Raw genomic sequence first — 16,123 nt, forward strand, 5'->3', positions numbered from 1 at the left:
AAATATCCGTGTTGTGCATTCCTGCATAAGCACACTGAAGCATCACAGGAATGTTTGCATCTCCCTGGACTGCTCCCCAGACTGCCAGAAAAGGAGCTGCACAGACACTCATTGCATGGTACCTGTGAAACTGGTGAGACTGGCTGTCAAATCTCCTTGCTGCTCCCTTCTCAGTCCTGTTTGGTTTGCAGATTTTTGGCCATCAGTGACCCACGAAGGCCATGAAAATCAGAGGCTGCCCCCCCTTAGATGATCCAGGAATCCTCCTCTCGGCTTCCTAACATTCCCTCAACACTGTTGCACTCCAGGGCTGAGCAGAAAGAGAAGGGAGGCTCTCCACAGCCAGCTCCTTATATCACTGTGGGCAGGCTGGCAGCTGAGAACAGTCTTCACTGTTCTCCATTTCCTTCTGCAGCAGACCTTGATTAAGGGTCCTTTATTTGGCTGAGAAGGGAAGGCTGTGTTGGGAGCAAGGCTCTATACAGTCAGAGAGGGAAGGGAAGGACAGCCTGAGCAGGGAAAGGGATGTATGGCTCCTCCCAACACTAATGCATGGGCAGTCAAAAAGGATGAAGAAGAGAGAGGTAAGGCTAAAGGGTGACCATCAGCAATTGGAATGACTGTGCCCAGTCCCAGTGGCCAGTATGGAAGGACTTGGCTGTGGAGGGCTGACGCTGTCTCCAGGATGAGGCAGCAACGCTGGACCCAAGCCAGGCTGCATCTGCAATGAGCAGTCCCTCCTCAGCCCTTGACTTGGGAACCTCTTGGGCTGTCACTAGAACCAACACCTGATCCATGCCTAGGCCAGGCTGGGAAATGAAGTGGCCAGAAAGCCGGGAAGCTGGTTCTTTGAAAAAAATGCCAGGTAAGGCAGGTGTCTAGACACCAGCATTGCCCCAAGCCTTCTCCCAGAGGGACATGGGGCAACAAGCCATGAAGCCAGCAGCCCTGTGCAGCAGCTGTGCCTGGTGGTGCCAAGCTGGCTGGAAGGAGGAGTTCTTCTCCCTGACTCCAGTTCACTCTGGTGTACTCAGCCTGCTGGTAAAGCCACCAGGCACACGATGCCAGCGGCTACCACCTCTGCAGGTAGTCAGAGCATTGTAGACACCCAGGACAGATCTGCTCTGGAACCAGCTCAAACGGAGCAGCCAGCAGGCTCTAACACACAGGGCATGTGTGCACTGCTGGCAGTATCAAGATGTCACACTGTCACACTGCTGGCCTGGCATCCTTCACAGCACCCATGTAAAACCCCTTCCAAGCAGTGTGGGAAAGGCAGGTTTGCCATTGGGATGGAGCGCTGCAAGAAGGGAGTTTGGGTGCTGGGCCTTGCTTTCCATGGGCAATTAGCCCATGGCTCACCCTGTGCTGGGAGAGCTCCTCCACAGAGGAAGTTTGGCAAAATGCTCCTAAAGGGGTGGAATGGGAAGGGACATGAGTAGCAAATCCCTGAACTCTGTCAGGCAGAGAAGTCACATGTGTGCAAGACAGCAGCACTGAGATAAAGGGGCAGAAACTAACAGCAGACAGATGATACTCCAGAGAATGGGGACACTTTGCTGGAGTAACGGATGACAGCAACAAGAGAGCTCATCACACAAATAAAATGAGGAATGATGAGGCAGAAACCAACTCTGCATCTACCAGGAAACCCTAGAAAAGACCCAGGTCCCCAGAGCAGGACAGGCACACACAGCTCCTGCAGTTCCTGCTCCCCTCCCCATGATCCTCCCAACATGGCACACAATCCAGGCAAATCTGCTCCCAGGCAGGGAAGCAAATTTTAATGCTACCTCTGTCAATAATGCAACCAGATCCATAGTTCAAAAGGAGCCTGCTAATTAAAAGCTGGTGAGCTTTAAATAATTCATCTCCTTAACTTGGATTGATTGGAGAGTTTAATGGTTAGAGTCTTGAAACAATATTAAACAGCCTCTTCAAGGGTCAGGTAGCCAGTGATTTCCAAGTAAATCTTACCTCCTTGCAAACTTTAATGCTCAAAAGTCACTGTGGATGAAAGGCTGGGAGGCAGAGAGAATACCTGACTACTGGTCTCCAAGAGGCGATCTACTGCTCCACAGAGAAACAAGACAAATAAGAGTGATGCAGTCCTGAGTCACAGCCCTGTCTACAGCACAGCAAATCTGAGCTCTGGCCCGTACCACAGCCTGCTGCTGTACCAGCTCTGCATCCCCAGTGCTAAGCAGTAGGCAAATATATGGTCTCAGTGTCCGGGGCAGGTCTCCCTCATATCACTTTGATCCCTGGTGCAGAGGAGTTGGGGGATACATGGAACTCTGCCACTGTTTATCTCAGAGCACTGTTTATCAGTTTATCTTGGAGCAGGCTGCAGGACCATGAAACTCATCATAGATGTTAGCAAACAGGACAGTGATTCAGTTCTCCAGCTGGGATCACGCATCTTCACTCTGCAGTGTGATTCCAGCCAGTTCCCAAGCCAAGCAGCACAGCTTCCTTTCCAAGGACTGCAGCAGCCTGAGCAATTGGAGGATTGGTCCAACAGGGAGAGCATCCCACCCAGCCTGGGGACCCTTGTGCTGTGCTCCAGGCACTTGGTGCTGCCCACACCCAACCCTAACCCAAGCAATGCTAGAGCAGTCTAGGAGAGAATCAGCTCCCTAGCCAGAGGGATAGGCAGGTATGTCTGGCACACTGGCACGTGCAAGGGATAGAGAGGTCATCCATGTGCCCATTCTGCCCTGACACATCTTCATCCCTTCCACCACGGACTCTGCAGCCCTTTGGTTTGTTCTTGGCACCCCAGACTGGACAATGTCTTAGAGCAGAGGCATATCCCACACAGTGGGAGCAGCAGCTGTGGAGATGGAAATGGCATGGGGCAGCATCACTCACCTATCCCGCTGTGAGGCCTCCCTATGTGCTGTAGGTTCAGTCCTTTGTTCATGTCTAAGAGCCCATTCTTTGGCCAACTCCCCATGGCAAAGCTGTACGCCTGGAAAAGAGAAGCAGAGGGTCAGACATAGCCCATGTGCAAGCATGATCTGTACTTGCCCAGCTCTGATTGCTCTTGGGGCTGGAGTGGGTCTGTGTTCAGGGGCTGGTGTGTGTCTGTGTTCATAGTGTTCAGTGTGGACCTGCACATCACCCTCGCAGCAGCTCTTCTGGAATTACCCACACAAAGAACTCTCACCCTGCCCTGTCCCACCTGATTCTCCTTAGAGGTGTTCAGACTCTCTGGAGGTGTCCTGTACACATGACAACTCTTGCGACAGAGGGGTTTGCATCACTCAAGGCCACCTTTGTCATGCTGTGGGGGGGAAAGCCAGGGGCTATAAGATCATCTCCTATGTCTGTTAGCTGCTCCAAAAACATCCACCCACTCCTGCCTTAACAGGGTTGTCAACAGCAGTCAGGGGGTTTTGGAAAGCAGTGCTAATTCCCAGGCTGGCCTGGCCAGCAGGCCCCTTATCCTCTGGCAAGCACAGCCATCCCAGCTCCCTCTCCTTTCCACCCCCAAGCCCTGGTTGCCTCAGTGCTCTCCACCACTGTGACAAATTCTGCTGGGAGACAGTGCTGCTCACCCCACTGCACAAAGCCTGGCCACAGCATCCCCTGGCAGGGCTTCCAGGAGGAGCAAGGCAGCTGGGAGTCCAAGCAGCACAAAAACCCACTGGACAATGCAAACATAAAAGCAGCCGGGCCTCCATGTCACACGCACAGCTGTAATTACAGCCTGACAGCCACGTATCTTCTTCATCTTGAGGAATTAAGCTCAGAACGCATTGTGAGCAGTAAGAAGGGTGCGTGGGCTTAGCGTCGCTCATGCTGGCACTATCTTTACTGCCGTGAGGGCCATTGTCCCCAGATGAGATCAGGTCAATCCAGCAGCCCCTATCTCTCTCCTGCAGCGGGGGATCATCGCTAACCGCAGCCACAGTGTGGCAGGGCATTGCTGACACCCTCTGCAGGCTGCAAATGCCATGGAGATACTCTCTGCGGCAGGAATGGGGATGAACTGGGTGACCAGAGCTGAGAGGTGTCCCCCACCAGCCCAGCAGCCACCTGCCTGCTGCTGGGACCTCCTGTCAGCCCCTCTTTCCTGCTACCTGCTGCTCTGTCTAGAGTGGGCAGGTCCAGCACCTGAGCAGTCCCTTCTGCAGGTAGCCCCCCTGGGAGCCACAGGGCTTGGGGGAGTTAATTTATTAGTAGCCTATGTAGCCATTCATGCTGCTTTGTTACTCCTGCCTTAGCAAAACAGGGGGCTTCACAGATAATTAATAGACAGCATTGCTAATCCTGTTGGGAGATGATTAGCAATTAAAACTCCTAATTAAGTCTATGCATAATTCACTGAAATTACGCTTTGTGTACACAACGGGGAGATTTCCTTTGCCTTTGACAAACACGCTGTGTTATGTTCCCTGCCATGACCAGGATGCGGGCCAGCCAGCCACAGGGTGGGGGGAGCCAGAGGTTGGGGTGGCAGAATGGGACCCTGCCACCCAGCAGCCGGGTGGCAGAAGCAGTTCCACAAGTTGTTCCCTCTCCTGGGCTCCATCCCTCAGCACCAGTAGCTGGAAAGCAGTGGGGGCCATCCCTGGGGAAAGGATATCCCTGGATGGGGAAAGACCAGGGTGTCCCTGCCCAGGGAGTTACCATATCACAGGCTGCCTTCCCAGCCAAGACATCCCTTGGACTCTGGCCAGAAGCAACTGAGGGAGCAGAGCAGGAGACTGGCAGGATCCTGGGAAAGCCACGGGGACAGCTTTGGAAAGCTCCTGGCTGCCGGGTGCCACTGCCAACCTCAGGCTGCCTCCCGTGGCTCTGCAGCAGCAGCAGGGAGCTGGCAGCACGTGCCCCAGCCCCTGGATCAGCACCAGGCCCATCTCTGCATCCCATTCTGCTTTCCTGATCAAGGTCATTTGGTACAGCTGCAATACCTGAGCAAACTACCTAAGCAGCTGGGGTGGAAGTTGGCCTGACCACTGAAGGTCAAGTGTGCACTTATGCATATTCAAAGCTGCCTGCAGGATCGATCGGGTTTTAATTGTTTTTCCTGGGGTTTTGGAAGGAAGTGCCAGGAGGATTGATCAGTCCCAGACAAGGCTGCTCACACTCCGGGGCTGGCAGGGACCATCACTGCTGCAGGCAGAGGGAAGTGCAGGCAGCGATGATGAAGGGATGAAGGCAGGGGAGAGGTCAACCACCGCTGGCTGAGAGGAGGAGCCACTGCTGGGCTGTGCTGGAAAATAAAGTTTTTTAATTAAAAGTGGCAATTCTGAGCCGCCTGCTGGCAGCAGCCACACAATCAAGAGCAAAGAGCTTTGCTGTTTAATATTTAAAGACAACGTTTAATCTTTAAACAGCAAAGTTCTTCTTCTGACTGTTAAAGCGAGGCAGAGAGCACCAGTGGCTCACCAACACCAGTGGTACCCAGCCTGCAGGGGTGGCTGTGGCCACTGGCTCACGGGAGCTGCTGGGACACTGGTGTCAAACACTTCCCTGCCAGCAGTGGTGCACACCCCTGTCCCTTCAGTGCTTATTGCTGTGGCAAACTGTGAGAAAGTCTGAGATGCTCCTGGTTCACTTGCAAGCCAAAAATTCCATTTCAAAAAATGCCATGAAACCCTTTCTGTGAGGAAATTGCACTACTTTGTCCCTCCCTCTGGTTCAGCTTGAGTGTTGCAGAGACTGGGTTACTCCCTTTTAGGTCAGACACTAAAGCAGAGCCAGGGCCGTGTGTTTTTAATTTTTTATCTGTATTTTAACTGATAAAAATGCAGGCATCTTTTTAAAAAATCTATTTTTAAATGGTTCTGGCCAAAATTCCAATTTAGACAGAAACTCAGTGTTTTTGATCTGCTAAAAACCACTTGAACAGTGTTTACAGAATCATTTGCAAGCAGCCTGAACACAATTATTTTCATTCATATGATCTCCTAGAAAGGTTCTCCTTTTTTCCTGATTTTGTTTGTAATTCTATGAAGGCTGCATTTACCTCCCTGCCAATGCTGCTCTGAAGTCAGATGATTATTAATTATATTTATTTACTTAAGCAATCCCATAGGCATACACAGCAGTTCACAGACAAGTACCGGCCTGGGTCCCTGATGGAGGCATCTTGAATCAAAGGTATGCAGATACACCTGTGATAAATGTGAGCTAATAGCAGCAGGAGATTAGGAACATACTGTGTTTCCATGCATAGAGCAAGCACCACAGATAATCCACACCTTTTTAAACAAGTGCTGGTGTGGGGAGGTAGGTCATTAGGTAACCTGCACCCCACATATCCTGCAGAAAATCCAAAAACCAGAAGTGGGGATACAACATAGGGCACAGAGATGATACATGCACAGAATCACAGCATCTGAGGCTGGCTTTATAACAGAGCAAAAAACAGGTCTGAAACCAACCTCCTGTTGCACCAGGTCACACACACACCTTCCCAGTAGCTATAACGCATCTATCTCAGATTGCAAAAAGCCTGAAACAAGTTCTGTGTCCTGTTTCTGACAGCCCTGGGGTACAAAGATGTCCCTGAGCTGGGACAGAGAGTGTGCCAGTGAGGCTGGGCAATCCTATGGTGGTGGTTGCTTGTACAGTCTGGTACTGTGCTTGGCTCTCCTTGGCCTTGCATGCAATCCATGTGCACATCAGTGTCTATCCCCAGCAACGCTGGGGCTGGCAAAGCAACTGCACCAACACAGCTGGGTCCTGATGTGCTGCTCTCTGGAGTTTGTTTAGGCTGCACACCATGGATTTTAAGTAGCACGACTGCACAGAAGATGTTACAGGGGGTCAGAAAATTCCCGGAACTGGAACTTGTCAAGCTGATGTATTGATCTAAGTGGACTGAATAATGCTCCATCATTTATTTATGGGGAAATGCCCAGCTCACTTCACAAAAACTGTGTTCGGGAGTCACATTAAGGCAAAATTAAACACCCCACAGCATATAAACAGGCACCTGTTCAGAAGTCAGAATAAGGGAACCCCACAAATTCTCCCCATATGCAGAGGGAGGAACAGAGCTGGTTCTCACAGAGCTGCCAGAGCTCTGCTAAGTCAAGGCACTGATGTCGGCAGAGCCAGCCTTGTTCTTTCACACATGGCCATGCTGTGACCTGCTGGCCAGCTCCTGGCCCCTCTGCCCTCCACTAGAGCTGCTGGCATTGCATTACCCTGGATGCTTTAGCTGAAGGGCAGGAGGGAAGCAGACCTTTGTGCTTTGCAATGGCGTGAGCATGTTCACAAACCACGGCAGCAAGAACTGCCAGGACTGGCACAGAGTGTCCTGCCCTGACCAGCTGGGCAACTCATTCTATTTTACATGTCCTACCAAGATGTTTTATATACTATGTTTCATCTGCTAATTGTAATTTTAATATTAATATTAATACACAGAGAAAATATTTCCTTTTGGAAAAAATCCTCCCAGGAGCAAAGGAGCTTAAGCAGTCTAAGAGGTGCTGAAGGGTGGGCACCAAGGAATAAAAGTGGTGGGTTTTGATGAAAATCTCCATTAAGAATTTCAAAAAGACACATGAAAAATACATGGTTTTAAATACACAGAAAGAAGGTGTGAGAACTCCCAGCTGCCCTTAGCTTGGGCAAGCAGCAGGTACCAGCTGTGTTCCCCCAGAATCAGGCTGGGCACAGCTGCCTGCTGATCGAAGGTGAACCCCTCACATTTCTGCAATGGAGAAAATGTCTTTGGAACAGCAAAATCATCTTCCTCCTGTCATGTCAACTGTGCACTGCATCCACCCAAAATAAGCATTTCCCATCTAACTGCCCTTATTCCACTGCTGCCACAATGAGGTGTCAAGATTTCATATTACCTCGTACAGTGGGAAGAAAAAAGAGGTCACATCTACAGCTAAGTGGGCTTTTAAACATAGTTTGAAATGTTTTTTGTGACTGTAAGGTTTTGGGGCTGGGATTGTCTTGCAGGACATCCCTGAATAGCACCCAGGACACTGGAGGCTCCAGGGTGTTCCCATTCTAATTGCATGCCAGTGCAGGAATGGGAGGTAGACACTTCTTGTTGGAATTTCTTGCCATGCAAATGTACCAGCATGATACAAGGCAAGTGTAATACTGCTAAGGGGCTGACCCCACCGCCAAATCATTTAGTAGGAGGCTCCTGAACAGGGTTGAATGCAATTAAAGAAGAGTCAGGTAATGAATAAGCACTTGCCAAGCCCCAGCTGACAATAGCAGAACCCCTCTGTCACAGGGAAGGCACAGAGGAAAGCTTGCCTGCCAGGATGGAGGCATGGAGCCTGGGATGGCTCTGGCAGCGCTGGAGCCTGCTACCCTTGCTGGCTGTCAGGAGGCAGGAGCTAAACCCAGGTGTAATGTGTGCCTTTTAAGCAGTTTAGTCAGAATTGCTGCCACATTCACAGCTTTTCAAGTATTTTTAAATCACTTACAAAAGCAGGATTAAATGATCAGGAATTCCATTTAATAGGACAAATAAAGAAATAACAATCTACTCCATCAGCCCTGTGAAAGGCAGGTTTGATTTAAGAAAAAAATAAATAAAAAAATAAGTATAAAAGAGGGAGAGAAAAAAGGAAAGGGAGGTGGAAAAAAAAGGATAATGTGTGTTTACTCAAGCAAAGAAAAAAATATTTAAGTGATGTAGGGGAGAAGATTGCGGTAACTAGTGAAGAATAACATCGTCTGCTTTGCTGTCAAATCACACAAGAATTTCAGTAATAGATTCTCATTCTGACACTCAATTCAATTCGAAGGTGATCCTGCTTTATCCCAACACATCAAATATTAAACACTCGTATTAGCCCGGGTGCCGTCGCCTTTCCCGGCTTAGACGCGGCAGGAAGCTTTTCCCCCTACTTTCTCTCACCCGCTATAATATTCTCAATGTTATCTAAACATGCCTTCATACACTGGGGTTCCTTATCAATCCCATTTGGGGAGGGAGGGGGGTGTACTTAAAATGGTATTAGTTTGGGGGGCTTTTATTATTATTATTTCCAAAGCTTTTCAATTTTGTGTGGAAAAAGCTTAGAAAAAAGAGGTGGAGGGAGGGGAGGCGGCGAGAGAGGGAGAGGGAGCGCGGGAGCGAGAGAAAGTATAAAAAAGGGAAAAGCAGCCAGCAGCTCTTGTTTGACTGATGCCTTTCAACAAGGGCAGTCTAGCTTGTCAAAGCCCAGGCTCGAGATGAATTGGCATATCTATTCAGCCTGCCTCTGGATGTCATGCAATACAGTTTCATATTCCCAGATAAGGCACGATAAGCAATTGCTGCCCTGACACCAACTCCATCCATCCCTGCCTTTCTGTCCACGCACATTAGAGATCTCTGCTGCACCACTAACAAGAGGCATTTAATTTCTACAAACACAGTGGCAAGAGGGGCCTCCAGTCTGACCAGGTACAGCATCAACACCACTCATGTTTAATTAGTTTCTCTCAGCGCACTGAGAACACTCATGAGTGGTACAGGGTGCACAAAAACAACTTTTGCCCAATGTAGCACCTGTGAACCTAAGCCTTGAATTAAACATCTGTGCCAATCATTACTGGGTGGGGGGTGACAAAAGCATTTAGTCCTTTGCCAAATATATCTGCAGTACCACTGCAGGACATGGTCTGGCTGGGGTTTGGAAATGGGATGATGCTGGGGAAGAAGTGAGCAGTTCCCTTTCCCAGGGAACATCACTCTCCAGAGCACAAACCCACCAAGAGCTGTAGGGGGAAGGAGAACAGCTGACATACTGAAAAAGAGGACACCATGCATGGGGTCTGGCCCCACTTGGGTTGAAGTAAGGAAAAATTGGAAATTCCTGCCAGTGAGAGGATGAGATCTGGACAAAATCCTCTCACATTGCTAAAAAGGTGCTGAGGCTTTGCCTGGTACTCTGCCCTCTTCACACAAGGGCTTTTCACAGATCAGTGCCACACAGCCAGCTTCCCTTGTGTCCTGGATGGAGGAGCCTTTGGCAAGCCCAGCTGGTGTCCAGTCCATTTGCAAAGCTGCTTGTTAGAACAGAAACAACTTTATGCCTCACATCAAGGAATAAATTAAACAAATAAAAATGGTCTGTTTTTTGAAAGGTGAGTACTAGGCACACAGGAGCTGCCTGGCTCTGCCCACTTTTGGGAAATGCTTTACAGAGGGTAAGGTACCCCCAGAACGTGGGAGGAGGACAGGTCAGTCTTAAGGGAAGGCACCAAGATGTCAGAGAAGATGCAGAGGATGCTGCATAACTATATATGTGCTTTCTCCTTACTAAAATAAGCAGCCCATGCCATCAGAGCTCTGTACATAGGAGCTCTCCAAAAGGGAAACTGAGGCACATTGTGATATCTTGCCTTGCTTATTCCCATCCAGGCACATCTGAGCAGCCTCATCCTGCTTGTGTCCTGGCAATATCTCAACTCAGCCACAACTGTACAAATTCACTGCTAAAACTCCTCTGAACTTCAGGGAGGGGCAGGAGGGACCCTGCAAGCCACCAAGAGCCCCTCCATTACCCTCTCCAGGGTGCATGGATGCTGTGGTCCCATCAGGCAGCAGAAAGGTGTCCCTGCTGCCATGCAGGTTTACCATGTGCCCTGGCTTAGGCTGCAATAAAAACACACTGGTGTGCCTGACTCCAGGGTGTCAAAGTGCCAAGCGGTTTAGGCTTCACATTTCCCTGTGTTTGAACAAGAACAGTCTTTGCCTTGCTCCCAGGCTATGGATTATCCTGGATAAAATGTTCTTGACTGCTGTGTGCTCTGCGGCTGGTGACACACTAGGTTAATGCTGTGGATATCTGGGTCAAAGCCCTGAGTTTGGCCACAAGCAAAACAAAACTACAGGCCTGGGTTCCTGGATGGCTGGGAAATAGAGCTGGGGAGTGCACAAGCCAGTGCAGGCCCAGGAGAGGGCACAAGGACAGCCATAAACCACCATGAAAGCAGCCCAAGGATGGGGGCTGCTAGCATGAACAGAGGGTATGGGTGACACATGACCAGCACCTTTCCCAAGGACAAGTGGCAGGGCTGACTTCTTATGGTGCCCCTGCATTCCTGGTGGCATTGCAGGGTGACAGACCCAAGCTGGATTAATCTGATGTATGCAATTGGCTCCCAGCACAAAGACACACAAGCAGCTCCCGATTAGTGCCTGAAAGGCAGAGACACATGACGACATGGCAGACAGCTTCCAGGGAGTACCTACACGTGGCTGATTTACCCTTCCAGCCCTGGAAGGACAGACTCACGTCCTGCAGTGCTATCCCCTGACCACCCCAGCCCCTGTGGGGCCAATTCAAGCAGGAAAGCAGCACTAAGCCTTTCCCTACCACAGCTTTGTGGCCAGCAGAGCGGGAAGCTGGGTATGATACCAAGGAAAACCCACAAGCACACTTCATGGATGATTCACCACAGGCACAGAAGCCTCTCCACACAGACAGGAATGGATTGGTCCAATTCTGGCTGCTCTTCGGGAAACTGGGGGGTTCACAGGGAGGGAGAAGATGCCTCTAAGTGTGCCGGAAAACAGGAAAATGTTGACACTGCCCTGTAATCAGAGCCAGTGTCAGCCCCTGTATATAGGAAGACAGAAATGCACACGATGGCCCCAGCAGTTGCACCTTGCTGCAGAACTGAGCTGTCAGGGCAGCTGCAAGCTGGATACACCTCACCCTCCTTGGATTTAACTAGAGATGAACAACCACCAAAAAGAGCTGCAGTTTTGCCATATTATGATAGGGTGGGTAACAGTATCCATCCATCAGTCTTCTCTTTCCAGGGCAGACTATGGCTGTGATGCTCAGACCTCCCCACACACCCCTTCACTCTAACCCTAAGCCTTTCCGAAGCAAACCTGGCACCGGGCTTGCTGTTAAAACCTTCAAGCCTTTCAAGAGGGGGTATTTTCCCCCCTCAATTTCTATCTTTACACACACACACGCTCGCCTCTCCCTCGCTTGCTGTTTAATTTCCGTGTGAGAGGGAAGCAGGTGCCCGTGCTCCCGTGAGCTCTGCCTTCTCTAGGTTTTTTTTCCCTTTTTGGATCCTGCCCCATTAGTTTAGTGCCCAGCCATCTGCGACGTCTCCCGTAATGCTGTCCCCCTTGTGTACCAGGGAGCTTTTCCATTAGCGCCTTTAATATTCTGACACCTTAGCACAGGCTGCTATTACATTCAAACACTGATCGCCCTGTGAAATTACATCGCAGGGCTTGCTAAAATGGAATTGTGTATAATCAGGCTCCTCCATGCACTGTCAGTCCCATCACAAATACAACGTAAAGCAGGCTTATGGATGGGCTTAGCAGCTGCTACAAGTGTATTTTTTTTAATAGATGAAGTATCCCTTATTTAAAGTATTTCCTTAAGAAAAAAAAAAAAACAACAAAAAACAAACCAACAGTGAAAGACAAATCAACAGCTGCTGCATTATGTTAACCATACCACTGGTCTCTTAAAACATGTTATTTAATAAGGTAGCTATCTGTTTATCTATAACTATATCAAACAGAGAAGGAGGGTGAGATAAAGATAGTTAAACAGACAGCCAAGGAGATATCTGCCACTGGGAAATAATAGCTAAATAAAAAGTACCATTATTTACTCCAGAGCAGGGAGGAGGGAGAGCCAGCAATTTCCTCCCAGTGCTCCCAGCCTCTGGTTTGTAGGGGTAGCATGCACCAGCATGCACATACCCCAGCTCACCTGGCTCCAGCTCACCCATCTCCCCACTACTGCAAAGATAAATCTGGGGGAACAAAACCCAACTCAGGACCCATGTACTGAGGCTGCAATGCAGGAAAGGTGAGTGAGTAAAGGAGAGGCTGTTCTGCTGCCAGGAGCTGGCCTGGTGGGGCAGGCCCCCACCTCCACATAGACTGAGACCAGCTCAAATTAAGACAAAATTTGCCACAGCAGAACATCCGGGTGCATTTCTGCAGGAGATACTAGCTTTTGTGTGGCCAGCACACAAGGGACCAACTGCTCAGCTTTTTTTTTTTTTAAATTCTAGCTAAGGAAGTGATGGATTAGGACAAAGGTATTTCAGGGGGATGCAAGAACCAGCAGGGACACAGATGATGTGTCAGAGAAATGAGCTCCTGAGCTCTCCAGCTCAGAGTTCAAAACGCTGCCTCTTACCATGCCCTAAAGGTTATTCTGTCTGTCTGCTGTGAAATGCGACGGCACATCACCTGAAGGGAGATTTCCAGAGGCGCTGTGACCCTTCTGCTATCTCCTCTGAGAAGCCTCTGCAGGAATGATGAGATTGTAGCTCATTTCCACACACCTTGAAAGAGACGGGCTGGATCAAACGTGCTGAAAGCAGAAGCAACACATCCCTGGGACTCATCCTTGCCTCCTGGCAGGGAGTGTGCTCTTGCTGTAAAGGACTGGGAAACTGCGTCCACCCCACTGAAAGACCAAAGACATTACTTTTCATCCTAAGCCAGGATGGAAAAGCCAAAATATTGGCTTGTTTCACTGTATGGGAACAGTTCTGCTTGGGAACCACAAAGTAAAAGCCAGGGACAGAACTGCTGCCCTTTGGAAAGGAACAATCTATTCCTGTGCAAAACACTGCTTTAACATTTTGATTCCAGTTTTCCCAGTGCAAAACAAAGCCATTTGTCCAGAGCAGACACACTGCTCCTTTGCACCACACACAGCATGTTTCAGCATATGGTGGTCTGGACACTTTTGGCAAGGACACCTCTGGTGATGGTTCAGCTGCTGTGCACAAACATGCCAGATGGGGACGATGGGACCATAGAGGGCAGAGACCCACAGACAGGTTACCAAGAGAAAAGCATGAGGGAGATTATGTACAACTGCACATCCATTCACAGTGCAGGTGCCAGACAAGGTAGTTCAACTGTCTGGTTTCCACTACCTGTCATTGCCAAGGTTAGATGCTTGCAAGGTGGCAGCAAGGGAGGGATGCTGGGTGACCAGCATGTTCACAGCTCAGTTTCATAATCTGTTTGGAAAACACAGGTCCTGGAGGATGGGAAAGAAATTAGAGTGATTCTGAAGGAGCTTCTCACCACTTCTATCTTGCATGTCTTATCATACACCTCTCCCTCAGCTCACATCCTACAATCCCTTCCATTTTCATGTTCACTAGGTCAGGTCTTCTTGGGACAGATGTATGACCTTCTCTAAAACACCTCAGGCACAATGCAGAGAAACTGGTCCATACACAACAGAACAGAGGGGTATGGAGATACCTGCCCTGCTCCTTCTTACCTCCTCCTCCCAGACAGCAAACACACGGGGGCAAAATCCAAGTTTTCATGGCAGAGCAACAATCTAACAGATACTGGAGTCTCTGACTGCTGCTGCTCTGCAAGAATTGAAAAAAAAACAGTTCCTCTGCACTCCCACAAGATGCAAAGCTGCTCAAAGGAGAGGCAGCTGGAAGAATGAGAGAAAAGCAAGAAATACAATGCATGAGACATCAGGGGAAAGATCAATAAAGATTACTAGGGCAGCAGCCCATCCCCTGCCTGCATTGGAGGCTCTCATGGCTGCAGTAAAGGAACACCAAGGAAAGCTAACAAGATGCTGCTGTGCCAGTGCCTAGGGATGATACCTGTCTAATCAAAGGTAGAGTTTACACTGGATCATCTAAGCAGCAGCTCTTCCTCATGATTATTGACTCAGGTCAGGGTTAAGACTGAGGAGGTTAAAGCAGAGGCGCCTCTAAGAGCTGTGATGGATGCAAACACCAGGCAAGCAGCCCAGCTAGCAGAGCCTGCTGGGGCACCAATGGCAAAATTGAGGTTTCCCAATTTCAATGGAAGAACAAACAGAAGGAGATGGTTTGAGGGGTTGGGCAACACATCATGAGAGAATCAATTTGGACAGAGGTTATGAAAGCAGAGAATAAAGGGACCTACAAGGAGAACATGGCAAGGTCCTGAGGTTATTAAAGGAGGCATGGGGGGATGAACCACAGCAGCTACAGCCAGGCAGGAATTTGGGGCAGGACTGGCCACCTGGACTGAAAAGGGGGCACCAGCACCATGTTATAGTCCTGAGAAGGTGACAGAGAAGATCATGTCACAGTTGACAGAAATGAAGGACTTTGCGTCCTCAAAAGCTCAACTTGTCTTCCAAGAGAGCTTAAGGCACCTCCACAGCTCTTAGATGCTACCAGGCTTCACTGACCTTCTGGGCTGGGCTGGGGTCCTGCAAGGACACTGCACTGCACCCAGCCAAGCAGGGTCTCCTTACTGGGCAAGCTGGGACACTTTCTGGTTGTGGCTTTTAACTGTGTCTGCAATTGTCCTGTAAGGTGCTAGGAAGGGCTGTGACACCCAGTCACATGGATACTCCTGGGTCCTCCTCCCTGTGGAAGGGGCCATCACTGCTTACCACTGCTGAGGCCCAGATTCTGTGGCTTAGCTGGCTCTTTGCAGTCAGTGAGCCTGGGAAATGCTAATAGGATTTGCTGCCTGATGGTAAACTGAGGACAAAGTTCCAGGAGCTCTGCCCAACATTACTGACCATGTGTAGCAGAGGGATGGCCCCCATGCAGCCACGGTACAAGAACAGAGATGTAGGGTCCTGGAATACTCATCCCACCCTCTCAGCATCCTTCAGCTGCCCTATGAACCCATCCCTAACCTACACGTGCTGTCTCAGCCCTGGCTGTGGCTGGTGGAAAGATGAAGAACAAATAGGAACAAATGTCCCCAGGGAAGAGCTGGTCTGCAGCTGGGGGTTGGAGGGCTGAGATGCAATGAGTAGGTCCATGGGCTGTCCAGAAAGCACTTGGCTGTGGATCACTTGGCTTTCCCAGTGTGGAACCATGGCAGGCAGCCTGCCCGCTGCCAGTGTGCCAGCAAAGAGTAAGAAGCTGGTATGGAACAAGGTGTCCCAGTTAGTTCACCACTAATCTAATTAGATGTCCGTGGGGAGGACTAGAGCTGGCAAAATGACATGGCTGCCTCCTTGACCAGACACTCAACCTTTCCCGCCTGCAGCATTTTATTTTTCAGATTTTCAACCTGCAGTACTGATTTTTGCCTGGCTCAGCAGAACCTGCCCTGCCTTGGGTCCTATTGTTCCTTACCAGCAAAGCACAATTACATGTGTACACAAACAGGCATTCAGTGATCACACACAGCATCCAAGCTCTCTGC

At 49.7% G+C, this 16,123-nt stretch overlaps 1 protein-coding gene across 1 annotated transcript in view; it reads right to left on the reverse strand.

Moving 5' to 3' along the window:
* ERI3 (ERI1 exoribonuclease family member 3) overlaps positions 1 to 16,123 on the reverse strand; it is a 131,684-nt gene that overhangs the window by 35,171 nt on the left and 80,390 nt on the right. Inside the window, exon 7 of the mRNA XM_062497101.1 lies at positions 2,875 to 2,974. Coding sequence (XP_062353085.1) covers positions 2,875 to 2,974 — 100 coding nt within the window. The remainder of the gene's footprint in view (positions 1 to 2,874; positions 2,975 to 16,123) is intronic.

This window comes from Cinclus cinclus, chromosome 8 (assembly GCF_963662255.1).
Source record: "Cinclus cinclus chromosome 8, bCinCin1.1, whole genome shotgun sequence".
Classification (NCBI taxonomy): Eukaryota; Metazoa; Chordata; class Aves; order Passeriformes; family Cinclidae; genus Cinclus; species Cinclus cinclus.